At 47.7% G+C, this 26,460-nt stretch overlaps 1 protein-coding gene, 1 non-coding gene and 1 pseudogene across 2 annotated transcripts; 2 read left to right on the forward strand and 1 right to left on the reverse strand.

The window, feature by feature from the left end:
- Positions 1 to 902: 902 nt before the first annotated feature.
- LOC119924406 lies at positions 903 to 1,040 on the forward strand. The gene has a single exon (XR_005449126.1). It is a non-coding gene; the product is annotated as a small nucleolar RNA SNORA7 (small nucleolar RNA).
- A 10,007-nt stretch (positions 1,041 to 11,047) lies between these two features.
- LOC119924385 (olfactory receptor 14A16-like) lies at positions 11,048 to 11,959 on the forward strand (the record flags this gene model as incomplete). The annotated part of the gene is made up of 1 exon (XM_038743226.1): positions 11,048 to 11,959. A coding segment is annotated over exon 1 (912 nt), but the record flags the coding sequence as incomplete, so codon positions are not given.
- Positions 11,960 to 20,641: 8,682 nt separating this feature from the next.
- Positions 20,642 to 25,589, reverse strand: LOC119924388 (annotated as a pseudogene).
- Positions 25,590 to 26,460: the final 871 nt, after the last annotated feature.

The following is a 26,460-nucleotide window of genomic DNA, read 5'->3' on the forward strand; positions in this document are numbered from 1 at the left end:
CTGATCCAAAATAATTACAGCTAGGGGGAAATAAGCATGAAAATGCACAGCTTAATAGGTTCTTACACAGTAATGTGACTCTATATGTAGGGAAGAGCTATGAGCAGTTCTGAATGTGTAAATGCAGAGGTGGCATCTGGGCTGATTCAGCATGGGGAGAAGAAACATCAATCTGGGCAAGTTTGGAGGGAGAGGGAGATTCGGGCAGAAGAAAGGATCTGAGCCATGTGTTGGAGAAGGGAATGTCCTTGGAGAGGCACAGGGAGCAGATCTGTTTCCAAGGGCTGGAGGGGAGTTGGTGAAGAGGGAAAGGAAACACGGAGGAGAACATGGGTAAAAAGCCTTGAAGCTAATGGCAAGGAGTTGATTGAAGTCAACTAAACTTAATTCGGATTCATTTTCCTATAAGAACCACAATCAGATTTGTGTGCCCAGGGTGGGGCAGGGGAGGCAGTGAACAAACCTTGGCTGGAGGAGGTCTGGAGGGGAGGAGCAGAAGGGAATCTTCTCCCATCACCTCCCAGGGAAAATGGGTGCCTGGGCCCAGGGAGAGGCAAAGTATAGTGGTAGTAGTAAGGGGACCTCGGTTCTAGTCCTGACTCTGCTACTAATTTATTCATTCATTCAATTGTATTTATTTAGCGCTTACCATGTGCAGAGAACCGTACTAAGCACATCGAAAGTACAATTTGGCAACAGGTAGAGACAATCCCTACCCAACAATGAGCTCGGGGACCTGGGTTCTAATACTGGCTCTGCCCCTTGATTGCTGGGTGATCTTGGGCAAGGCACTTTGCTTCTCTGTGCCTCAAATACTGCATCTGTAAAATGGGAATGAAGACTGAGCCCTAAGTGCTCAGTAAATACCATTGCTTGATTCACTGATGGGTACATACCCCTGCCCCCTCAAAGGATCACACCTGGAGAGTTTCCAGTACTCTACCAGTCTCAGTCAAGGGAGGGAGAGTGAAGCAGAGGGATACCCATTCCATTCCTTGCTTGGGCAGTGGCTAGCGAGTGGAAGACAATCTGCTACAAGTCAAAACGCACCTGTTCTGGGCAGCAGTGGCAGGGGAGAGAGTCGAGGGTGGAGACTCAGGTTTACTGGGTGGAAGAAGGCAATGGTAAACCACTTCTCTATTTTTACCAAGAAAACTCTACGGATACAATAACAGAATGCTTGCAGATGGAGGTGGGGTATTCTGGGAGAGAAGCTTCCACGGAGTCACTATGGGTCAGAGGCGAATCGACAGCATAAGTCAAGACACGCCAGACCACTGCACATATTAATACTATTGAACACTACAAGTGACAAATACAACAGATTGATTTAATAATAATGATGATGGTATTTGTTAAGCGCTCACTATGTGTGAAGCACTGTTCTAAGCCCTGGCAAACTCCAAAAGGAATTAGTGTTGATTATGTCATCGATGCTATCCTTCCATTGTATTTATTAAGCACTTATGGTATGCAGAGTCTACTCACCAGACTGTTACCTCCTGGTGGGCAGGAAAATAGCTGCCAACTCCGTTGGATTGAACTCTCCCAAGCACTTAGTACAGAGCTATTCAGTAAATACCATTGAGCTATTGATTGATGTCTTCATACCCCTGCATGTATCAATACTGTTGAACACTATTGGTGATCAATGAATACAAATACTTTATTAATTAAAATGGGAATCAATCATATTTATTGATCACTTGCAGTGTGTAGAGTACTGTACTAATTGCTTGAGAGGGTACAATATGATATAATTTGTAGAAGTGTTACCTGTCCAAAAGGAACTTACAGTCTGGAGGGAATGCCAATGCTTCTAAATTGACGTTCCCCTCTTCCTTTCCAGGGAGTCAGCATCATCTCCCAGAAATGACCAACAACTCCACTGTGACTGATTTCCTCCTCCTGGGGTTCTCTGACATCCGGGAGCTGCAGCTGGTCTATGCCATGCTGTTCCTTCTTGTCTACCTGATGGCCCTTCTGGGGAATCTCCTCACTGTTGCTGTCACCACCCTCAACCAGCGTCTCCACACCCCCATGTACTTCTTTCTCAAGAATCTGTCCTTCATAGACCTCTGCTACATTTCTACCACGGTCCCCAAATCCATTGTCAACTCCTTGACCAGTGACAGCTCCATCTCCTTTCTGGGTTGTGTCTCGCAGCTCTTCCTAGTGGTCTTGTTTGCTGCTTCAGAGTTTTATGTCCTCACTTCAATGTCTTATGACCGCTATGCCGCCATCTGCTCCCCCTTGCGTTATGAGCTCTTCATGAACAAAACAGCCTGTGTGCGCTTAGTAACAGCATCATGACTCAGTGGGGGTCTGTTTGGAGTCTGGCTTTCAGCTTCTACCTTCTCCCTGAACTTTTGTGGGTCCAATATTGTCCAGCAGTTCTTCTGTGATGTCCCCCCTCTGCTGAAGATCTCCTGCTCTGAGGACCACATTGCCATAGATGTGAGTGTGGCTACTGTGTTAGTCTTAGATGGCATCTGCTTTTTTTCGTTATCTTCTCCTATGTCCACATCTTCTCAGCCGTGCTGAGGTTGCCGTCCTCCGAGGGCCGAACCAAAGCCTTCTCCACCTGCCTGCCCCAACTCACTGTCATCATCATTTTTCTCTTTACCGCAGCATTTGCCTATCTCAAACCACCTTCAGACTTGCCCTCGGCTCTGGATCTGCTGGTTTCCATGTTCTACACTGTGGTGCCCCCCACTCTGAACCCCCTTATCTACGGTCTGAGGAACAGGGACCTGAAGGCTGCCCTGGGCAGGATCCTAAAGGGGAAATTTCCCCAGCATCCATTCGGGGATAAACTGTCTGTGTCCATGTACTAATAATCCCCTATGACCTCTTTGAAAGAGGAATTGCCCTTAGACATATGCATAGATATCACTGACTCAGATATTAAGGATTTGTCAAGGTCTGGGAGGTTGGCTGATAAGACTACGTCATGAGTGGCAATGCATTCATTCCCTAGGAGGCCTCATGGCTCAGTGGCATGTGAATGGATGTCACGTGACCTGAGTTCTAATCCCAGCTCGGCCACTGGCCAGCTGTGTGACCTGGCGTTAGTGTCTTACCATTCCTGTGCTCCTGGGCTCTCACTTCCTCTTAACCTGCTGAGCCCCTGTGGGATGGGAAAAATGCCTATTTGGATTGTAATTTCATCTTTGGACTGTAAGCTCACTGTGGGCACGAATTGTATCTACCAACTCCATTGTATTGTACTCTGCAGAGCTCTTAGTACAATGTAAGGCACACAGTAAACACTCAACAAGCAGCGTGGCTCAGTGGAAAGAGCAGGGGCTTTGGAGTCAGAGGTCATGGGTTCAAATCCCGGCTCCGCCAACTGTCCGCTCTGTGACTTTGGGCAAGTCACTTCACTTCTCTGGGCCTCAGTTACCTTATCTGTAAAATTGGATGTAAGACTGTGAGCCCCGCGTGGGACAACCTGATCACCTTGTAACCTCCCCAGTGCTTAGAACAGTGCTTTGCACATAGTAAGCGCTTAACAAAAACCACCATTATTATCATTATTACTAAAAATACCATTGATCGATTGAATTATTTATCATCAGGTGGCACAGACTTCGACACAGAAATTGTTAATACCAAATAATAAAAATAATAGTGATAATGGTGTTTGAAAAGAGATAGAGACATTCACTGATGGAACTCCATTCATTCAATCGTATTTACCGAGCACTTACTGTGTGCAGAACACTGGACTAAGCACTTGGGGAGTACAAGTCAGCAACATATAGAGACGGTCCCTACCCAACAACGGGCTCACGGTCTAGAAGGGGGAGGCAGACAACATGTAGACAGGTGTCAAAATCATCAGAACAAATAGAATTAAAGATACATGCACATCATTAACAAAATAAATAGAATAGTAAATATGTACAAGTAAAATAAATAGAGTAATAAATCTGTACAAATATATACAAGTGCTGTGGGGAGAGGAAGGAGGTAGGGCTGGGGGGGTGATGGGGAGGAGGAGAGGAAAAAGGGGGCTCAGTCTGGGAAGGCCTCCTGGAGGAGGTGAGCTTTCAGTAGGGCTTTGAAGGGGGGAAGAGAGCTACTTTGGTAGATATGTGATGGGAGGGCATTCCAGTCCGGAGGAAGGACGTGGGCCGGGGGTCGATGGCGGGACAGGTGAGAACGATGCACATCATCAATCGTATTACGAGGAGGTTAGCGGCAGAGGAGCAGAGGTTGCGGGCTGGGCCATAGAAGGAGAGAAGGGAGGTGAGGTAGAAGGGGGCGAGGTGAAGGAGAGCCTTGTAGCCGAGTGTTAGGATTTTTTGCATAATTCATAGTTTGACAGGCAACCACTATGAGATTTTTCAGGAGGGGAGTGACATGCCTAGAGTGTTTCTGTACAAAGAAAATCCGGGCAGCAGAGTGAAGTATAGACTGAACCAGGGAGAGACAGGAGGATGGGAGATCAGAGAGGAGGCTGGTGCAGTAATCCAGTCAGGATAGGATGAGAGATTGAACCAACAAGGCAGTGGTTTGGAAGTCTAGTTTCCAGAACCCAGGTTAGTAAATCATCACAACAGGAGGAGCCATTTCCATCTTATTCTTCCTCAAGCAAGGAATCGCTCCTTCCCATCCTACCATTCACGAAACCTCAGTCCCCTGCCCCACCCCACTCAGCCTGGGGGAGGATCAGAGAATGGATTCAGAGGAATCTCTTGCTCTGTCGAGCTTTGAAATCAGAAGATGTCAGAAAATTAAATCTACCAACTGACTGACTAAATGAGAAGCTGACCATCTAGTGGTATGTGAGATGAAGCTGAAACCACCCACAGTTGATGTAGATTGTCAGTAACATTAGAAACAGTTGGGATGTTGGGAAGCAGATGCTGTTGTTTCCATGGGAACCCTGGAGTGCGGCACCATTGCTGCAGCTTTAGTGCCTGGTCCTTTATCCCTAAAGAACCTCAGAGACCTCACAGGCAGAAGATTTTGGCATTGGCCAGGACACGCGGCCCCACCTGAGTTGATCCTCCAGGGGTTCCCCAGGGAGCAGTGGCTGTTTTATCTATGGGGATGGGGGACTCTCTGAAGAACATCTCCCTGCCCCAGGAGATAAGAGAGGGGCTGAGGGTGCCACGCTGTCCCTTCCTTCATAGCCAGCTGCACCCACGAACTGGAGTGGAGGGAGGAGCATCCCAACACGGCGGAGGTCAGAGCCCTACAGCCTTACGCTGCCCCAGTGATTGTGACTGGAGGGTGTTGGAGGTGGAGGGAGAGATCATGATGGGGATGCGAGAGGTGGAGCCATTCAGAGGAAATGCTCACACATGGGGCCATTGTCGTACTTTGGGTCAGGGCTACATCCTCATAAGTGTGGGTGGGCTTTCAGGAGGGTAATCAATCAATCAATCAATCGTATATATTGAGCGCTTACTATGTGCAGAGCACTGTACTAAGCGCTTGGGAAGTACAAATTGGCAACACATAGAGACAGTCCCTACCCAACAGTGGGCTCACAGTCTAAAAGGGGGAGACAGAGAACAGAACCAAACATACCAACAAAATAAAATAAATAGGATAGAAATGTACAAGTAAAATAAATAAATAAATAAATAAATAAACAGAGTAATAAATATGTACAACCATATATACATATATACAGGTGCTGTGGGGAAGGGAAGGAGGTAAGATGGGGGGATGGAGAGGGGGACGAGGGGGAGAGGAGGGAAGGGGATCAGTCTGGGAAGGCCTCCTGGAGGAGGTGAGCTCTCAGCAGGGCCTTGAAGGGAGGAAGAGATCTAGCTTGGCGGATGGGCAGAGGGAGGGCATTCCAGGCCCGGGGGATGACGTGGGCCGGGGGTCGACGGCGGGACAGGCGACAGGTAAGTATTTGACAGTGCAGTGGCCCCAACCATCACTCATCTCCCCTTCCTCATTCACCTCCATCCAGCTAACATGTCCGGCTGGGGCCGCGCTGCACTGTGTCAGCATTATGTTGTGGTCACTTCGGCCAAGACTGTGTCCTGTATGTCAGAAAATGTTTCTGGTGAGAAATGACAGGGAGGGAATGAGAGAGTGTGATTGGTTCTAGACCATCAGCACTCTCATCAACTCCTCCATGTAGGAACGTTGTGTGAACATGATGGAGGTAAGAGATTCAATCCCTTCCCTCCTGGACTTACCGGTCTGCTGGGCTAGACCGATCCAAAAGAATTTACAGCTAGGGGGAAATAAGAATGGAAAGCTGGATGCACAGCTTAATAAGTGCTGAGTAATGTGAATCTTTGGGTAGGGAAGTGCAATGAGCAGTTGTGAATGTGTAAATGCAGAGGAGGTGTCTGGCTTGAATCGGCATAGGGAAAATAAACATCAATCTGGGCAAGTCTGAAGGGAGAGGGAGATTCAGGAAGAAAGAAGGATCTAAGCCATGTGTTGGAAAAGGGAAGGTCCTTTTTCATTCATTCATTCATTCATTCAATCGTGTTTATTGAGTGCTTACTGTGTGCTGAGCACTGTACTAAGTGCTTGGACAACAAAACAAAACAAGTAGGTGACAATACCATCAGAATGAATAGAATTGTAGCTAAATACACATCATTAATAAAATAGAGAAATAAATATGTACAAACGTGTACAAGTGCTGTGCGGAGGGGAAGGGGATGGAGCAGTGGGCAGATGGGGAGATGGGGAGGGGAGGAGGAGGAGAGGAAAAGGGATAAGATCTATTTCCAGTGGCTGGAGGGTAGTCGGTGTGGAGGGAAGGGAAACACGGAGGAGAACACCGGTCAAAAGCCTTGAAGTTAGTGGCAAGGAGGTGATTGGAGTCAACCAGACTTCAGTCTGTTTCATTTTCCTCTGAGAACCACAGTCAGATTTCTTGTGTCGGCGGCTTTGTGTGTATCCAAGGTGGGGCAGGTGAGGCAGTGAGCAAACCTTGGCTGGCGGAGGGCTGGAGGGGAGGAGGAGAAGGGAATCTTCTCCCATCACCTTCCAGGGAAAAAGTGTGTCTGGGCCCAGGGAGAGGCAAATAATAGTGGTAGTAGCGAGGGAACCTGGGTTCTTATCCTGACTCTCCCATTCATTCATTCCTTCATTCATTCATTTACTCGATCGTATTGATTGAGCGCTTACTGTGTACAGAGCACTGTACTAAGTGCTTGGAAAGTACAATTTGGCAACAGGTAGGGACAATCCCTAACCAACAACCGGCTCGTGGACCTAGGTTCTAATCCTGGCACTGCCCCTTGTCTGCTGTGTGATGTCAGACAATAATAGTAATAATAATGGCATTTATTAAGTGCTTACTATGTGCAAAGCACTGTTCTAAGCACTGCGGAGGCTACAAGGAGATCGGGTTGTCCCACGGGGGGCTCACAGTCTTAATCCCCATTTTACAGGTGAGGGAACTGAGGCCCACAGAAGTTAAGTGACTTGCCCAAAGTCACACAGCTGACAATTGGTAGAGCCGGGGTTTGAACCCATGACCCCTGACTCCAAAGCCCAGGCTCTTTCCACTGAGCCATGCTGCTGGACAAGTCACTTTGCTTCCCTGTGCCTCAGATACCGCATCTCTAAAATGGGAATTAAGAGTGAGTCTCACATGGTAGAAAGCCTTGAAGATAATTGTGAGGTATTTTTTCATGTGAAAAGATAAATGGGGCCAGTGAAGGGTTTGGAGGAGAGATGTTTGAACGCTTCTTTGCTTTTTCTTATGCTATCATGTCATCTCTGACCAATAGCGAATGAATGGACGTATCTCTCCAGGAATGCCCCATTCTCCAACTGCAAATGTTCTGGTAGTTCATCCATAGAGTTTACTTGGAAAAATACAGAAGTGGTTAACCATTGTCTTCTTCCCTGCAGTAAACTTGAGTCTCCTCCTCGACTCTCTTCCATGACACTGCTCCCCAGCACAGGGGAGTTTTGAATGCAGAGCACTGTACTAAGCGCTTGGGAAGTACAAGTCGGCAACATACAGAGACGGTCCCTATCCAACAACGGGCTCACAGTCTTGAAGGGGGAGACAGACAGCAAAACAAAACATGTAGACAGGTGTCAAAATCACCAGAATAAATAGAATTAATGCTATAGGCACATCATTAATAAAATAAACAGAATAGTAAATATGTACACGTTAAATAGAGTAATAAATCTGTACTATATACATATACATGTATATCTATATATCTATATATAGATATATATATATAAGTGTTGTGGGGATGGGAAGGAGGTAGGGCAGTGGAGGGGATGGGGAGGAGGAGAGAAAAAAGGGTGCCTAGTCTGGGAAAGCCTCCTGGAAGAGGCGAGCTCTCAATAGGGCTTTGAAGGGAGGAAGAAGGCTAACTTAGCAGATGTGTGGAGGGAGAGCATTCCGAGCCAGGGGAAGGACATGGGCCGGGGGTCGACAGCGGGAGAGGCTAGAACAAGGTACCGTGAGGAGCTAGCGGTGGAGGAGTGGAGGGTGTGGGCTGGCCTGTAGAAGAATAGTAGGGAGGTGAGGTAGAAGGGGGCGAGGTGATGGAGAGCCTTGAAGCCAAGAGTGAGGAATTTTTGCTTGATTCGTACGTTGACAGGCAGCCACACTGGAGATTTCTGAGGAGGGGAGTAACATGCCCAGAGCGTTTCTGCACAAATATGATCCAGGCAGCAGAGTGAAGTATAGACTGAAGAAAAATCTCCAGTGGCTACCAATCAATCTGCGCATCAGGCAGAAACTCCTCACCCTGGGATTCAAGGCTGTCCATCACCTCGCCCCCTCCTACCTCACCTCCCTTTTCTCCTTCTACAGCCCACCGCGCACCCTCCGCTCCTCTGCCGCTAATCTCCTCACCGTACCTCGTTCTCGCCTGTCCCGCCATCGACCCCCAGCTCACGTCATCCCCCGGGCCTGGAATGCCCTCCCTCTGCCCATCCGCCAAGCTAGCGCTCTTCCTCCCTTCAAGGCCCTACTGAGAGCTCACCTCCTCCAGGAGGCCTTCCCAGACTAAGCCCCTTCTTTCCTCTCCCCCTCGTCTCCCTCTCCATCCCCCCCATCTTACCTCCTTCCCTTCCCCACAGCACCTGTATATATGTATATATGTTTGTACATATTTATTACTCTATTTATTTATTTATTTATTTTCCTTGTACATATCTATTCTATTTTATTTTGTTAGTATGTTTGGTTTTGTCTCCCCCTTTTAGACTGTGAGCCCACTGTTGGATAGGGACTGTCTCTATATGTTGCCAACTTGCACTTCCCAAGCGCTTAGTACAGTGCTCTGCACACAGTAAGTGCTCAATAAATACGATTGATGATGATGATGGGGAGAGACAGGAGGATGGGAGATCAGAGAGGAGGCTGATGCGGTAATCCAGTCGGGATAGATTGAGAGATTGAACCAGTAAGGTAGCAGTTTGGATGGAGAGGAAAGGACAGATCTTGGTGATGTTGTGGACGTGAGACCGGCAGGTTTTGGTGATGGATTGGATGGGTGGGGTGAACGAGAGAGCTGATTCGAAGATGACACCAAGGTTGCGGGCTTATGACACGGGAAGGTTGGCTGTGCGGTCTACAGTGATGGGAAATTCAGGGAGAGGGCAGGGTTTGGGAGGGAAGATAAGGAGTTCAGTCTTGGACATACTGAGTTTTAGATGGCGGGCAGACATCCAGATGGAGATGTCCTGAAGGCAGGAGGAGACACGAGCCTGGAGGAAGGGAGAGAGCAGGGGCAGAGATGTAGATTTTGGTGTCATCAGCATAGAGATGATAGTTGAAGCCATGGGAGTGAATGAGGTCACCAAGGAAGTGAGTGTAGATCGAGAACAGAAGGGGACTAAGAACTGAACCTTGAGGAACCCCCGCAGTAAGGGGATGGGAGGGGGAGGAGGAGGAGGAGGAGGAGACTGCAAAAGAGACTGAGAATGAACGACCGTGAGAGATAAGAGAAGAACCAGGAGAGGACGGAGTCAGTGAACCCAAGGTTGATTAGCATGTTGAGGAGAAGGGGGTGGTCCACAGTGTCGAAGGCAGCTGAGAAGTCGAGGAGGATTAGGATAGAGTATGAGCCGTTAGATTTGGCAAGCAGGAGGTCATTGGTGACCTTTGAGAGGGCAGTTTTTGTGGAGGGACGGAAGCCAGACTAGAGGGGGTCGAAGAGAGAGTTGGTGTTGAGGAATTTGTGGCAGCGCGTGTAGATGACTCATTCAAGGAGTTTGGAAAGGAATGGTAGGAGCGAGATGGAATGTTGGTAGTGCAGTCTACAGTGATGGGAAATTCAGGGAGAGGGCAGGGTTTGGGAGGGAAGATAAGGAGTTCAGTCTTGGACATACTGAGTTTTAGATGGCGGGCAGACATCCAGATGGAGATGTCCTGAAGGCAGGAGGAGACACGAGCCTGGAGGGAGGGAGAGAGGAGGGGCAGAGATGTAGACTTGGGTGTCATCAGCGTAGAGATGATAGTTGAAGCCGTGGGAGCGAATGAGTTCACCAAGGGAGTGAGTGTAGATAGAGAAACGAAGGGGGCCAAGAACTGACCCTTGAGGAACCCCTACAGTAAGGGGTTGGGAGGGGGAGGAGGAGCCCACAGAGGAGACTGAGAATGAACGGCCGGAGAGATAAGAGGAGAACCAGGAGAGGACTGAGCCTGTGAAGCCAAGGTTGGATAGCGTGTTGAGGAGAAGGGGGTGGTCAACAGTGTTGAAGGCAACTGAGAGGTCGAGGAGCATTAGGATAGAGTAGGATCACTTAGTACAGTGCTCTGCACACAGTGAGTATTCGGTGAACACCATTGAGCTATTACTTGATGTGTTCATATCCCTACAAGTATCAATATTATTGAACTCTATAGGTGATCAATGAATACAGCTGCTTCATTTATTAAAATGGGAGTCAATCATATTTATTGATCACTTACAGTGTGTAGAGCGCTGTACTAAGTGCTTGGGAGGGTGCGATATCATATAATTTGTAGGAGTGTTACCTGCCCAAAAGGAACTTACAGCCCGGAGGGAATGCCAATGATTCTAAATTGAAGTTCCCCTCTACCTTTCCAGGGAGTCAGCATCATCTCCCAGAAATGACCAACATCTCCACAGTGACTGAATTCCTCCTCCTGGGGTTCTCTGACATCCGGGAGCTGCAGCTGCTCCATGCCACGCTGTTCCTCCTGGTCTACCTAGTAGCCCTTCTGGGGAATCTCCTCATTATTGTTGTCACCACCCTCGACCAGTGTCTCCACACCCCCATGTACTTCTTTCTCAAGATCTTGTCCTTCATAGACCTCTGCTACATTTCTACCACGGTACCCAAATCCATTGTCAACTCCTTGTCCAGTGACAGCTCCATCTCCTTTCTGGGTTGTGTCTCGCAGCTCTTCCTAGTGGTCCTGCTTGCCGCTTCAGAGTTATTTGTCCTCACTGCAATGTCTTATGACCGCTATGCCGCCATCTGCTCCCCCCTGCGCTATGTGCTCATCATGAACAAAACAGCTTGTATGTGCCTGGCAGCAGTGTCATGGCTCAGTGGGGGTCTGTTGGCCATCTTGTTTTCAGCTTCTACCTTCTCCCTGACATTCTGTGGGTCTAATTCTGTTCAGCAGTTCTTCTGTGACATCCCCCCTCTGCTGAAGATCTCCTGCTCTGAGGTCCACATTGCCACTGACATGAGTGTGGCTGCTGGATTCTTCTTAGATGCTGTATGCTTCATTTGCATCACCCTCTCCTACGTCTTCATCTTCTCAGCCGTGCTGAGGATGCCGTCCACCGAGGGCCGAACCAAAGCCTTCTCCATCTGCCTGCCCCATCTCTCTGTCATCATCATTTTTCTCTGTACTGCAGCATTTGCCTATCTCAAACCACCTTCAGACTCACCTTCAGCTCTGGATCTGCTGGTTCCCATGTTCTACACTGTGGTGCCCCCCACTGTTAACCCCCTTATCTACAGCCTGAGTAACAGGGAGCTGAAGGATGCCCTGGGAAGGATCCTAAAGGGGACATTCCCCCAGCATCCATTCTGGGACAAAATGTCTGTGTCCAGGTACCAATAATCCCCTACCACCCCTTAAAAGAGGAATTGCCCTTAGACATAACGATATATATATACCACTGACCCAGAGGCCCAAACAACAAGTTGGGATATTCAGGATTTGTCCAGGTCAGGGCGGTTGGCTGATAAGACTAGGTCTTATCTTGAAAGGAGACAGGGACATTCACTGATGGAACTCTAGTTTCCAGAACCCAGGTGAGTAAATCATCACAACAGGAGGAGCCATTTCCATATAATTCTTCCTCAAGCCAGGACTTTCTCCTTCCCATCATCCCATTCTCAAAACCTCAGTCCCCTGTCCCACCCCACTCAGCCTGGGGGAGGATCATAGGATGGAATCAGAGGAATCTCTTGCTCTCTCGAGCTTTGAAATCAGAACGTGTCAGAAAATGAAATTGATCAATTTACGGATTGTATGAGAAACTGATTGTCCAAGGTGTTATATGAGTTGAAGCTGAAACCACCCACAGTTGATGTAGATTGTCAGTAACTTTAGAAGCAGTTGGGATGTTGGGATGCAAATGCTGTTGTTTCCATGGGAACCCTGGGGTGCAGCACAATTTTCTAGCTTCAGGGACTGGGCCTTTATCTCTACAGGACCTCAGGGACCTCACAGGCAGAGGTTTTTAGCATCGGCCAGATCACGAGGTCCCACCTGAGTTGACCCTCCAGGGGTTCCCCATGGAACAGTGGCTGCTTCATCTTTGCGAATGGGGGACTCTCTGGAGATCATCTCCCTGCCCATAGGAGAGCAGAGAGGGGCTGAGGTTGCCATTCTGTCCCTTCCTTCCTAGCCAGCTGCACCCAAGAACTGGAGTGGAGAGAGGTCCATCCCAACCCAGCAGAGGTCAGAACCCTCCATTCATTCATTCAATCATATTTATTGAGCGCTTCCTGTGTGCAGAGCACTGTACTAAGCGCTTGGGAAATACAAGTTGGCAACATATAGAGAGGGTCCCTACCCAACAATGGGCTCACAGTCTAGAAGGGGAAGACAGACAACAAAACAAAACATGTAGACAGGTGTCAAGTCACCAGAATAAATAAAAATAAAGCTAGATACACATCATTAACAAAATAAATAGAATAAGATAAACTTGAAACGAACAAGATTGGCTTGGTGTTTAGACTTTCACAAGCAGCGGCCAGCAGCTCGAGCATAAGAGCGAATGAGGCGGACAGTGGGAGTGATCCAAGGCTGTGGGTTAGTGGTACGAGAGCGGTGAAGGGAAAGGGGAGCGAGCTAGTTGAGTTGAGTAGAAAGAGTGGAGTTGAGAGCGGTAATCTGGTCATAAAGATTGGGTAGAGAGGCTAGGGAGGTGAGGTGGGATATGATGCACTGAGAAAGACGGATGGGGTCGAGAGTGCAGAGGTCTCTATGGGGTAGTAATACAGATTTACAGGGGGTAGGAGTGTGAGTCCCCCTTCAAACACCATTATCATGACTACTATCATTTTTATTATTTGGTGTTAACAATTTCTGTGTCCACATCTGTGACACGTGAGGAAACAGAAACAAAATGATTCAATCCATCGATGGTATTTGTTGTGTGTTTACTGTGTGCAGAACACTGTAGTAAGCACTTTGAAGAGTACAATACAACAGAGTTGGTAGATTCAATCCATGCCCACAATGGATTTACAGCCAAAAGATGAAATTACAATCTAATCAGACCCATTTCCTGTCCCATAAGGACTCAGATTGTAAGAGGACGTGAGAGCCCACCAATGGTAAAACAGTAATGCCAGGTCACACAGCAGGCCAGTGGCTGAGCTGGGATTAGAATCAGGTCATGTGACACCCATTGAGCCATTGAGCCATTGAGCCATGTGGCCTCCTAGGGAATACATTGTCATTCACGACCTAGTCTTATCAACCAACCGCCAGGAACTTGAAAAATCCTGAATATCCAGACTTGTTCTTTGGGACTCTGGGTCAGTGGTATATATGGATATGTCTAAGGGCAATTCCTTTTTAAGGGGGGTAGGGGATTCTTGCTAAATGGACACAGACATTTTGTCCCAGAATGGATGCTGGGAGAATGTCCCCTTTAGGAACCTGCCCAGGGCAGCCTTCAGGTCCCTGTTCCTCAGGCTGTAGATAAGGGGGTTCACAGTGGGGGGCACCACAGTGTAGAACATGGAAACCAGCAGATCCAGAGCTGAGGGCGAGTCTGAAGGTGGTTTGAGATAGGCAAATGCTGCAGTAAATAGAAAAATGATGATGACAGTGAGATGGGGCAGGCAGGTGGAGAGGGCTTTGGTTCGGCCCTCGGAGGACGGCATCCTCAGCACGGCTGAGAAGATGAAGACATAGGAGAGAATGATGCAAATGAAACATACAGCATCTAAGAAGAATCCAGCAGCCACACTCACATCAATGGCAATGTGGACTTCGGAGCAGGAGATCTTCAGCAGAGGGGGGACGTCACAGAAGAACTGCTGCACAGCATTGGACCCGCAGAAGGTCAGGGAGAAGGTAGAAGCTGAAAACAAGATTCCCAACAGACCCCCACTGAGCCATGGCGCTGCTAGTATGCACACACAGGCTGTTTTGGTCATGATGAGCTCATAGTGCAGTGTGGAGCAGATGGCGGCATAGCGGTCATAAGACATTGCAGTGAGGACAAAAAACCCTGAAGCACCAAAGAAGATCACTAGGAAGAGCTGCGAGACTCTGTGCCACACACTGTTATAAGCACTGGACTAGATACAAGGTAATCAGGCTGTCCCACGTGGGGCTCACAGTATCAATCCCCATTTTACAGATGAGGTAACTGAGGCACTGAGAAGTTAATCGGCTCGCCCAAGGACACACAGCAGACAAGTGGCAGAGCAGAGACTAGAATCCTCATCCTCTTACTGCCAAACCCGTGCTGTTTCCACAAAGCCACACTGCTTCTCAACCTTTGGACCCTGCTCTCACCCCACCTTGTCTGCACCCTCTGAAACTTTCGAACACTCCTATGGGGACTGGTGGTAGTAGCAGAGAAGATGTGGGAATGGATGGGTTGCAACTTCTCATACCTCTTTCTCTAACACACTAATATATTCACTTCCCCAAAGCCCAGGAAAACACGTAGTCCCTTGAGCAGAACTCTTGAGAAGCGCACTAGGAGGGAGAAAGTTCAAACTCTGGGATCAGTAAACTGGTCAGTGGTATTTATTAAGCACTTACTATGTGCAGAGCACTGTATTAAGCCCTTGGGGGAGTACAATACAGCAGAATTAGTGGCTAATGTTCCCCACTCATAGCAAACGTACAGTCCAGAGGGGCAGACAGAGAATAGTATAAATAGATAATTCATAATATATAATTTAAAGAAATGTACAAGGTATTGGGGGGTTGGAGGTGGAGTGAATATCAAATTGCCCAAAGGTCATAGATTCAAGTGCCTAGACAAGGGAGAATGGAGAGGGAGCCAGGGGAAAAAAGGGCTTAACTGGGGAAGGCCTCTTGGAGGAGATGTTACATCCAAGAAGGGAATTAGGATTGAGGAGGAAGGGGCAGGGAGAAGTTGAGGACAAGTATGTTCACTTACTTACCTTGTCCCTATCCCAGTTTCCATGGCCTGGTACATCCCCCAGCCCCTTGCTATGCAAGGCTTTTGGGTTGGGGCTCCGTGCAGAACCCAGCGCTGGCTTGGTTGTCCACTAGTGGACAGTGGAGTGTTCAGCTGGCTCTACCTTCAACAACTTTGTGGGGATGCCTGTCTAATGTCCAACAGAGGCCCCAGTGTCCCTGACGTCATAGGAGGGTGGAAAGATTGGATGTTGCAAGCCTTAGGGGATAGTCATATAATAATAATGATAATAATAATAATAATGATAATAATGGCAGTTATTAAGCACTTACTATGTGCAAAGCACTGTTCTAACCGCTGGAGAGGTTACAAGGTGATCGGGTTGTCCCACGGGGGGCTCACAGTCTTAACCCCCATTTTACAGATGAGGTAATTGAGGCACAGAGAAGTTAAGTGACTTGCCCAAAGTCACACAGCTGACAGTTGGTGGAGCAGGGATTTGAACCCATGACCTCTGACTCCAAAGCCCGTGCTCTTTTCCACTGATCCAGGCTGCTTCTCTATGTGTGTGCTGTGGACAATGTCAGGCAAAAATGAATTCCTGAGGCTCACCTGGGGGTTTCCCTTGACCTGCGTGGCTTAGTGGAAAGAGCAGGGGCTTGGGAGTCAGAGGTAGTGAGTTCTAATCCCGGCTCCACCACTCCTCAGCTGTTTGAATCTGGGCAAGTCACTTCATTTCTCTGTGCCTCAGCTATCTCACTGTAAAATGGGGATTAATTATTATTAATAATAATTATTATTATAATAATTATTTTTGTTATTGTTGTTATTATTATTGCATTTGATAAGCGCTTAACTATGTGGCAGGGACTGTACTAAGTGCTGGAGTGGATGTAAACAAATCGGGGTGGACATAGTCCCTGTCCCATGTGGTGCTCACAGTCTCAATCCCCATTTTACAGATGAGGTAACTGAGGCCCAGAGAAGTGAAGTGACTTGCCCAAGGTCACACAGCAGACAATTATGATCCCCATGAGGAAAACCTGATTACCTTGTGTCTACCCCAGCACTTAGAACAGGGTTTGGCACATAGTGGACGCTTAACAAATACCATCATCATCATCATCATCATCTGTTTTGCCACATCAGAATAGGATCAGCCACTATGGCTTCCAGTGCTCATAGGACACAGCCTACCCCTAAATGTCCCTTTGGCCAATGACAGGTTGAGAAGGCCACTAAGGGCCGAGACCCCTCTACCAGCATGATGATTCTCCTATAGCTGAAGGCGCCCAAGCAAGCCACAGTTAGGTCTGGACTTCACACATTGTTTGTCCCCCATTTGTCCATTTCCAAAACTTTTAGCCTTCATCTCGTATCCTCCACATGGGCTGGGGTGAGTAACTTGAGAGCTGTGCAAGAGCCATCAAATTAGGGCTATCCAGTCCATTTCCCCTGCCTCTATAACCCTGCCAATCAAAGTCAATGGCTTCCCCTTCTGATAACCAATACTTTGTATATCAGTTATGGGATCCTCAATTAACAACAGGGTAAAGGCCAGATTGGGTTTTGAATGAAAAATTCTCACAGACACTTTACAGCATGTTGCACCTTTTCCTCACTCCTGGCTTGTTGCAACCAATGCGCAGCAGACAGAAGGACCTTTGGTGGGCCTTCACCAATACAAGGCAAGTAGACATGGAATATACTAAGCATGCAGTAAGCTGAGATGGTGCTACATGGGCACTTTGCCCAAGTACATAGAGCTCACTCCAACTAAAAGATTTATCTGGGGGACAGGTCCAGATAAAGATCCCCATGCTCACAGGGGTATTCAATTTGGGGGCTCGCACAGTGTCTGTGACATCATTATACAACGCTGCACTTACCAAGCCTCTCCTCCTCCTCTATCATGAATCCAGAGTCAGAGTTCTCCCCTCCCTCCTTCTGCCCTTGCTCCCTTTTATCTCTGTCAGGCTCCTGCCCTTCCCAGGAAATGGTTGGTGATTGTCCAGACATCAGGTCTAGAGAATGGGTGGGGGTGTCCAGGCCTAAGAGCCATGGAACAGGTTGGGCATCAGAAAGCAGCCAAATCTAATTTGCTTCCCCTTTCTCCTCAGTCACCTGAGAGTCACTTTCTTACCCCTAAATGGAGAGACTTTCTCTCACCTTCCTGCCCCGCTGGCCCATGGAGTGAAATGAAGCTGGCTCCTTCCATACATCTGATTAGGCCTCATATGTAACGGGGAAACTGGGGCCAAGTAGCATTTTGTCACTGCTGTCTGGCTGGAAGGTCTGCAAGGGAAAGAGGAGACGGGAGGACCCTGCTTAGCATAGGGGAAAGGGGAAGGCTTGAGCACCATCTGTCCCTGGTGAACTTCACTTTGACCTAAACTCAGCTCTGTATCTTTGACTCTCTCACTAAACATGCTTTCCCTGTGATAGGGCATCTCCTTACCATCAGCCTTAAAGCACTCAATCACCTTGTCTCCTCCTACCTCACCTTGCTACTCTTCTACTACGATTCAACCCACACACTTTGCTCTTGCAATGCCAACTTTCTCACTGTACCTTTATCTTGTCTCTCTCCCCGCCAGCCTCTTGCCCACATCCTGTCTCTGGTTTGGAATGCCCTCCCTGTTCATATCTGACAGACAAAGACTCTCCCCACCTTCAAGGTCTTATCGACGGCATTTCTCCTCCAAGAGGCCTTCCCTGATGAAGCATTCCTTACCTCTTCCCACTCCTTTCTGTGCTGCCTTGACTTGCTCCCTTTATTCATCCCCCATCCAAGCCCCACTGCACTTATGTACGTATCTGTAATTTTAGTTTTTATATTAAAGTCTATTTTCTCCTCTAGAGTTTAAGCTCCTTCTGGGCAGGGAATGTGTCTGTTATATTGTTGTGTTGTACTCTATCAAGCACATAGTACAGTGCTCTGCACACACTAAGCACTCAAATACGATCGACTGGCTGAATGACTAACTCTAAGTTGGCCATGGAGCAGAGACAGAAGAGAAAGAATTAGTGGGAGAGTGAGTCAGAAAGAGAGGGGGTGAGGGAGAGGAAGAGAGAGAGAAAGAAAGAGAAAGAAAGAGAGAAAGAGAGAGAGAAAGAGCGAATGAGCATGTGAATATAAGAATGAAATAAGGAAACTCTGGAGGTGATTTGCAGGAGCACAAGTCAATGCCTGTGCTCCTACAATCTGAAGACAAACATGTGCTCCCTGAAACTCTCCATGATGCCCTCCAGCAGATTTCACCAGGACCATTTTAGGAGGGGAGGTAGAGTGGTTCACAACAACCATATCTCACCTGTTGGCTCTGGAAGGCATCCAGACTCCTCTCACAGCATGCCCATCCTAACAGGTGGGCTGGCAGTGGCAGGAGAGTCAGAATCATGCCAGGACCAGATCGATTGCCACGTAGTACCTAGGCTCCAGGCATGGCCTCTCCCTATGCCCCCTCATCAGCCAACCTAATCTTCGCAGACCAGAGAATTGTGGAAGAAACCAAAAATGGCTGCAGCAGGTAGTGTCTGAGGGAATGTAGGTGTCCAAGGTGGGGAGGTGATGTAGGGCAATGAGGACTCCTGGTTAGGTTCATCTCCTCCTCATCCCCTCTACTACTATGCATGTGTCAAAGTCATCTTGAGAAGGTCCTGTTTGGATGCCAACTTAGTAGTGTCCTAAGCAGTAGTCATGTTGGTAATGGGACATCAGGATTTCTTGGTGCTCTTGTATTGTTCTGACCAGAAAAGGAGAAGGAAGATTCTCATTATGACTCCCCACAGATGGATCCCCTTTCACCATCAGAAGCATCATCTTTAAACCAAAGAACAACTCTACGGGAAAGAGACCCTTTTGGAAGGGTATGGGGTTGGTCCAGGCCCTAGGAGTGGGACTAGGAGAGTGTCTGGCTCCATCTAGGGCAAGGGCCAGGTTCAGCCTCCAGGCCAGCCCGAAGTGTTGAACTCTGTCCTCATCGACCCATGAGGTCACCTTGATTTGTGTATTAGCCTCCCTGTTGACCTCCCTACCTTCAGTCCCTCCCCACCACAGTCCATAATAGTTCGCTCTGCTTCCCGGATTACTTTTCTACAACAACGTTCAGTCTATGTTTTCCCACTCCTCAAGAACCTTCAGTGAATGCCCACCCATCTTCGCATCAAACAGAAACGCCTCCCCATTGGCTTTAAAGCACTCAGTTACTTGCCCCCTCCTACCTCACCTTGCTATTCTCCTACTACAATTCAGTCTGCACACTTTGCTCCTCAACCTACTCACTGTACCTCGATTTCCTCTATCTTTGCTGCAAACCTCTCACCCACATCCTGTCTTTCGCCCGGAATGCCCTCCCTCTTCATATCTGACAGACAACTACTCTCTCCAACTTCAAAGCCTTATTGAAGATACATCTCCTACAAGAGGCCTTCCTTGACCTTCTTTTTCTCCTCTCCTACTCTCTTCTGCATCACTACATCGGCAAAGTGGCCACATTCATTTCCCTTCCACACTTGGTCCAAATCTGGGAACATTTATGCTGAAAGCCTGCTGTCCCTTTATCACAAGAGATGGGTGCAAGATCAATAGCTGTCCACTCTCCACAGCAGTACATACGTGTGCTCAGAATTTCCCTCATAAGCAGGTCATAGCCTCCCCGACTCCCCCCTCACCAGCCAGAGGCATCCTCTGAATGATTATTTGTAATTCAGTAATGCAAAGCAGCTCAATTCTCATCATTGGGCTAAAGCAGCAGCCAGGTTCAGGTTTAAGAAATATTTTCAGAGCCAAATTAATGGCTCATTGTTGCTTTATGAGGAACTAACTAGCCTTCAGCTGGTCTAGAGTACACAATTGACTAGTTGTGGCAGCATATCAGGAGCACAGAGCCCAGGAGTATACTGTAGTTTGGAAGGAACCATACTCCGCAAGCCCAAGGGAAAAGAACATTCTGTTCTATTGTGTAGGGTGGCGGAGGGGGATTGTGCTAGCATGCAATACAGGGAGGAAAACAGGACAAGGAGGACTTGCCCGAGGCCTGGCCAAAATTTGAAAAAAAAAATGATCACAGGATATTTTTTCAAAGAGTTTATTGAAGCAGTAACAGTTCGGTCAGACACTGGCTGGAAAGAGGCAGTTTCATGATTCTGAAAAACACTTTACAAAAGTACTGCAGCACAAGATTCTGCTGTAAACTAGGCTTTTCTGTAAACGTCTCTAGAGGTAGGTGTTCATAAGACTTCAAACCTATTCTTTCTACCTATCCAGGATGGTCTTGCACTCTTGAAAAACTGCAGAAGGCACTTGAAAGGTGTTTTAGGATTTGGTCAAATTCTTTTTCTTGCTGGTAAGGTGTTGCTGCACTGGGCATTGATGAAAGTTTTCACTCTAAATCATCGTGGTGCTGGGATGTGTTGTTGATGACCTGTGAACAGCAAGTTGAGGAGAAGGACCAGGTAATGAGTGAACAACTGCCTGATGGCAGAGGTATGAGATTTAGAAACCTAATCAGATAACTCATGCATGTTACCTTGGTGCTACCTGCAGAACCTCATTTTCCCTTAGAGAAGCTTGGTTTCTCCATTCTGACAGCTTTATTTCCCAGAAGAAAGGGTGCAGGGTTGAGGGACAGTCAGAGTCTCACATGCAGGCATGAGCTGCTGCCCCCAAGAAATTGAAAATGCCAGTGGTTCCAAGAAGCCCTTCAGGCAGTAGGGTCTAACAAATGCTTATTCACATTTCAGAAGCATATTCAGTGCAGGAGAGGCCAAAAGGCATCTGGAATCCAGCCCGAAGCTAGAGGCTACCAAGGGAATGGTCTTCAGGGTCAGGCCAGGGTCAACTGCATGGACTTACAGAGAGTCAAAATGTTTGCATGTGTATGGGTACTGGAACAGGGATAAGAGATGCGCCAGGGTAAGGAAGATGTCCCTCTGAGCATGCCTGCCCTTCCCAGCTAGCCCTGCGAACTGACCTTGTGAGAGTCCTTTCCCGTAATCCCTGGCTGGATGTGGGGCATATTGACGGTGGCACACGGGCCTTTCACTTCTTTCTGCAGACCCCTCCTCTTCCCCCCGACTCCAGCCCCTTGATTTAAGAAATTCACATACTTGTCCATCCCTAGTTTCAACAGTCTTGATAGCAGTGTTCTCTTGGAATGGGTGTCCACCAGAGAGTGGGAGTCAATGTTGGTTTCTGAAAGATGTGAATAGCAATTTGTCAAAATGAGAGTTTAATGGTCCCTGCATATCACCCAAGAGTCCACTACACAGGATTAAGAGTCTTGTGTTTACTCCTGTTGAGAATCTTTGTCTTTCACCAGGCACAATCTCAGTGCCTTGGGAGGTTTTAAGAGTTGCCAATATAGGCTTCATGATCAGCAATCCATGTACACAGGCCGTGTGAAGTACTGATTACAAAAGTGAATAGCTATTGATGAAATAGGGATTTTTTGGCAGTAATAAAAAAGTAAAAAAAAACAGTTTAATCAACTTTGTTGCCCACAAAAATGAACAGTTACAAGTCTAGGGGTAGCCAGTGATCAAGTCAATGAGAACATTGGTATTTGGCAGAGTAAACTCTTCAGAAAGTGTGGGGTAGATTTAGTCAGGGTACATCTTGATTCAGACTTGTTCCTTTTGTCCTAATAAATCATGTGACTGGCTAATTAGCTAAAAAAAGTCTAAATTTTAGGAGGGACACATTCTATTATTATCATGGTATTTGTTAAGTGCTTACTATGTGTCAGGCACTGTATTAAGAACTGGGAAGTTAGAAGCAAGTCGAGTTGTCCCATATGGGGCCCACAGTCTCTATCCCCATGTTACAGATGAGGTAATAAAGGCACAGGGAAGAAAAGTGACTTGCCCAAGGTCACTGAGCCGATAAGTGGCAGAGCTGGGATTAGAACCCATGGCCATCTTACTCTCAGGCCCATGGGCTATGCACTTCACCATGTGGGCCACAGTCACCCTATGCATGGTGTGACAGACACCCCTGCTTTAGTAGGAACTGTGTGAGTGATGAGATTTCTCTAGTTTGACCCAGTAGAAGCATAATCACCTTGCCTGCCAGATTTGAGGGAGGGTTGATTGTTGCAGTTTGGATGAAAGAGACGAACTCACCCTGTCTCTGCCACCCCTACCCCCACTGCTGGGGCTTCCCCTAAATCCACTGCAGCTTCAACTAGAGACAACCCCCCCCATTATTCCAAGGGAGTTCCAGCTTCCCCAAACACAGGTCTCGGCACTTAGGAGTGCTTGGGGCTTTTTCTGATCAGAAGGAAACTTCTGTGCTTCCTATAAGGAAGCTACCAAGCCCTGGAAATGAAATGGCAGTGCTCACCTCTCAGGTTCAAGGAAGAAAAGCTTGGAACCAGCAGGGTAATCCTGTAAAAAGACAGATCACATTAAGTTGTTACCAGGAAACCCTAAGGATAGATGGCCACCTCTCAGGTTCCCACTCCTCTCCCCTACTTACCTGCTCTCCTCCCCCTCCAGTAATTTGCGGTAGGTGGCTATCTCAATATCCAGTACCATCTTGACATTCAGCAGGTCCTGGTATTCATGCAGATGGTGAGCCATCTCTTCCTTCATGTTCTGGATTTCATCCTGAAGGCGGCCAATAGTGTCTTGGTAGTTAGCAGCTTCAACCAAAACGTTCTCCTCCATCTCACACATCTGGCGCTCCAGAGACTCGTTCTGCAAGAGAAGAGTAGGAGCTTGGCTATGACCTCATCAAAGACCTGGTGCGCCGAGCGATGCTGCCCAACCCAGTGTGGCCCCATTCTGTGGTCCATGGAGAGGCAGAGGTTTCTCAGCATGAACATGGTGTCAGATAATAATAATAATCGCATTTATTAAGCACCTACTATGTGCAAAGCACTGTTCTAAGCGCTGTGGAGGTTACGAGGTGATCAGGTTGTCCCACGGGGAGTTCCCAGTCTTAATCCCCATTTTACAGATGAGGTAACTGAGGCACAAGAAGTTAAGTGATTTGGCCAAAGTTACACAGCTGACAGTTGGTGAAGCCGGGATTTGAACCCATGACCTTTGACTCCAAAGCCCACGCTCTTTCCACTGAGACACGCTGCTCCTCTAAAGTGTATGTCCAAACGCTTGCAGAAGCATTCTTAAACCACCTGCCAATTGACTATTCCAAGTAATCATGGACAGAAGAATGAACCATTGTGTTCCAAGTTGACAGTCAGTCAAGCAGAAATAATCAAAGACACGGGGCCCAGAGGTGTGGTTCAGGAATTACCTGGTCTTTCATGCTATCCTAATACTTGGTTAAAAACCTAAACTTCTTTTGTTTCAAACTTGACTTTAATCACTAGTTTTGATTGCCGATTCCTTCTACATTGGTTAGAAACACATTTGGGATTATGGGAATATATGTTCATGGGTCAAATGGTTTAAATAGTCCTGTTTAAAATGTCTGTTGGGTGTCCTCATATAAGGGGCGGGATGCCAATTTAGGAGGCTAGGATATTAGAGCAAAGCCCATTGTTGGTGTTAGGTTAGCCATCACCAAGCAAAGGGGAGAATTTCCTGCAACGCCAACTTCAGCCAACACTGTGGACCTGTACTATTTCATCCCCGACACCCACACCCTCCAGCGTGTACTCACGGTCCCTTTCAGTGCATCCACTTCACAAGTGAGAGACTGGACCTACCAGCGATACTCATTTGATTCCTGCTTGGCCTGGCGCAGGGCATCATTGTTCCTATTAGCAGCTTCAGAGAGGTCAGCAAACTGTTGAGAAAACATTGACAGTGGACATCTCAACCCCAGGGTGGATCGCAGCCCCTTGGTCCCAAGAGGACAAAGGACCAGTCAGCTGTCAACTGGAAAGCTGGATCACCAATGAATTCCCTATTCCACTCTCCTCCAGTCACCAGTGCCACCTCCCGTAGCATACAGCGTGGTCCTGAGAAACCCATCTAGGTAAATAGGTGAGTCCTGTGCATGCCACGGCTACTTCCAGAGGGAGCCCCTACCCCCTGCCTGCCGGTTTGATGAAATGAGTGTATGCATGCATGCACCGTACCCCCAATCCCTGCACCCCCTCTCCAGGCAGATGACCTGTGCCAACTGCTTTGTTTAATCCCCAGAGAGCTGGTTTAGGGACTAGGTTTAGGGTACCGCCCTCAGGGAACACCTTCCCCTAGAGTCACACCTCCTCGGATTTGTACCATTCTTCAGCTTCATGGACGTTCTTTGCAGCCACATTTCGGTACCGCTGGCGAACGTCACGCAGGGCAGCAGTGTGATTGGGCATAGCCACATCCACATCGATTTGGATGTGCTGTTCCTGAATCTAGGCCTGCCGCTCCTGGATTTCCTGGTGAAGAATAAGTAGAGAATATCCAGTTTCCTGCTGGCTTCCCTGATTAGATCGGCTTAATTTACATTCTCCGATTAAGAGGAAGCCCATTACCCCGTCGTGAAGTTTCTTCAAGAAGACTATCTCTTCTTGGAAGGATTTGACTTTCCGCTTGACAGCAAGGCGTGCCAATGAAGAATTGTCAACGTCCTAATTGAAATGAGAGTCAAATTACTTATTCTAACCAAATCAACCATTCATTGACTCACATTTGCTTTTTAGAAAACATTTGTTGAAAATAAGCAGAGTCTACCGTGCAAAGCATCCGGAAAGAGTTGAGCTGAGCTTTCAAGTCTGAGGTTGGGAATTTGGCCAGATCAATCTGGTTCTCAATGTGGAAATGCCGAGGTGAGAGGCGGTCGTTCTTTGGTAATTTGTCATAAGGGAAGGCCCGGTATCGTGAGAGTCTAAATGGGGACTTCTTTATTGAGACAGATCCTGGGTGGATCTTGTAGGCCATGGTCACCAACAGGCAGGCAGGTTGGAAAAGCATAGCTCTGGCTCTGATTCTGGCTTCAGAAAATGAAAAACAGATGTGTCAATCTATCAGTTCAGCTTGCTTTTCCCCTTCTTCTACAGGACATCACAGCTTGGAGACAAGGGAGACCATGTGGCCTATTTTGAACAAGCACAGGGCTGGGAAACAGGAAACTTGGGTTCAGATTCTGGTTCTGCCACTTGTCTGTTGGGTGACCTTGACCAAGTCACTTAACTTCTCTGGGCCTGTTGCCTGTAAAAGGGGAATTCAATTCTTGTCCTGCCTCCTTCATTGACTATGAGTTCTGTGGGAAAAAGGTACTCTTTCCATTCTGATTATTTTATCTCTGCCCCAGCGGCTAGCACATAGTGAGAACAACCACAGTAACTGCATAGAGTATAGTACTCTGAATATGGCAGGCATTCAATGTGTACTACTGGATGGATGCATTAATTGCAATATAGTGCCTTCTTCCCGTAGATGAAATTTGTCTGACTGCTGCCGAAGCCTTCTCTCTGACTTCCCTGCCTTCAATCTTCAATCATCTACCCAGATTATTTTCTTAAAAAAAATTATTCTGGGCACATCCCCCCACTCCTTAAAAACCCCCATCTCAGTACAATACTCTGCACACAGTAAGCTCTCAATAAATACTATTGAATGAATGAATGAATGCCCCCTGCTTTCTACCCCTCTGCTTTCTGCTCCTTCGCTTCTCAGACCCTCTGCCCCTCAGCTCTCTTCCCCCTACCCTTCGTCTCTCCTTTCCCTTCCCCTCTGCTTTCTGCTGTCTGTCTCCCCCCTTCTTGACTGTGAGCCCATTGTTGGGCACAGGTTGTTGATGACGTTCTACTGTCCAGGCTCTTAGTACAGTGCTCTGCACCCAGTAAGTGCTCAATAAATACTATTGAATGAATGACTGAATGAATGCCCCCTGCTTTCTACCCCTCTGCTTTCCGCTCCTTTGTTTCTGAACCCTCTGCTCCTCTGCTCTGCCCCTGTGCCCTGCTTCCCCTCAGCCGTCTTCCCCCTCCCCTTCAGCTCTCCTTTCTCT

Source organism: Tachyglossus aculeatus, unplaced genomic scaffold (assembly GCF_015852505.1).
Source record: "Tachyglossus aculeatus isolate mTacAcu1 unplaced genomic scaffold, mTacAcu1.pri scaffold_97_arrow_ctg1, whole genome shotgun sequence".
Taxonomy (NCBI): Eukaryota; Metazoa; Chordata; class Mammalia; order Monotremata; family Tachyglossidae; genus Tachyglossus; species Tachyglossus aculeatus.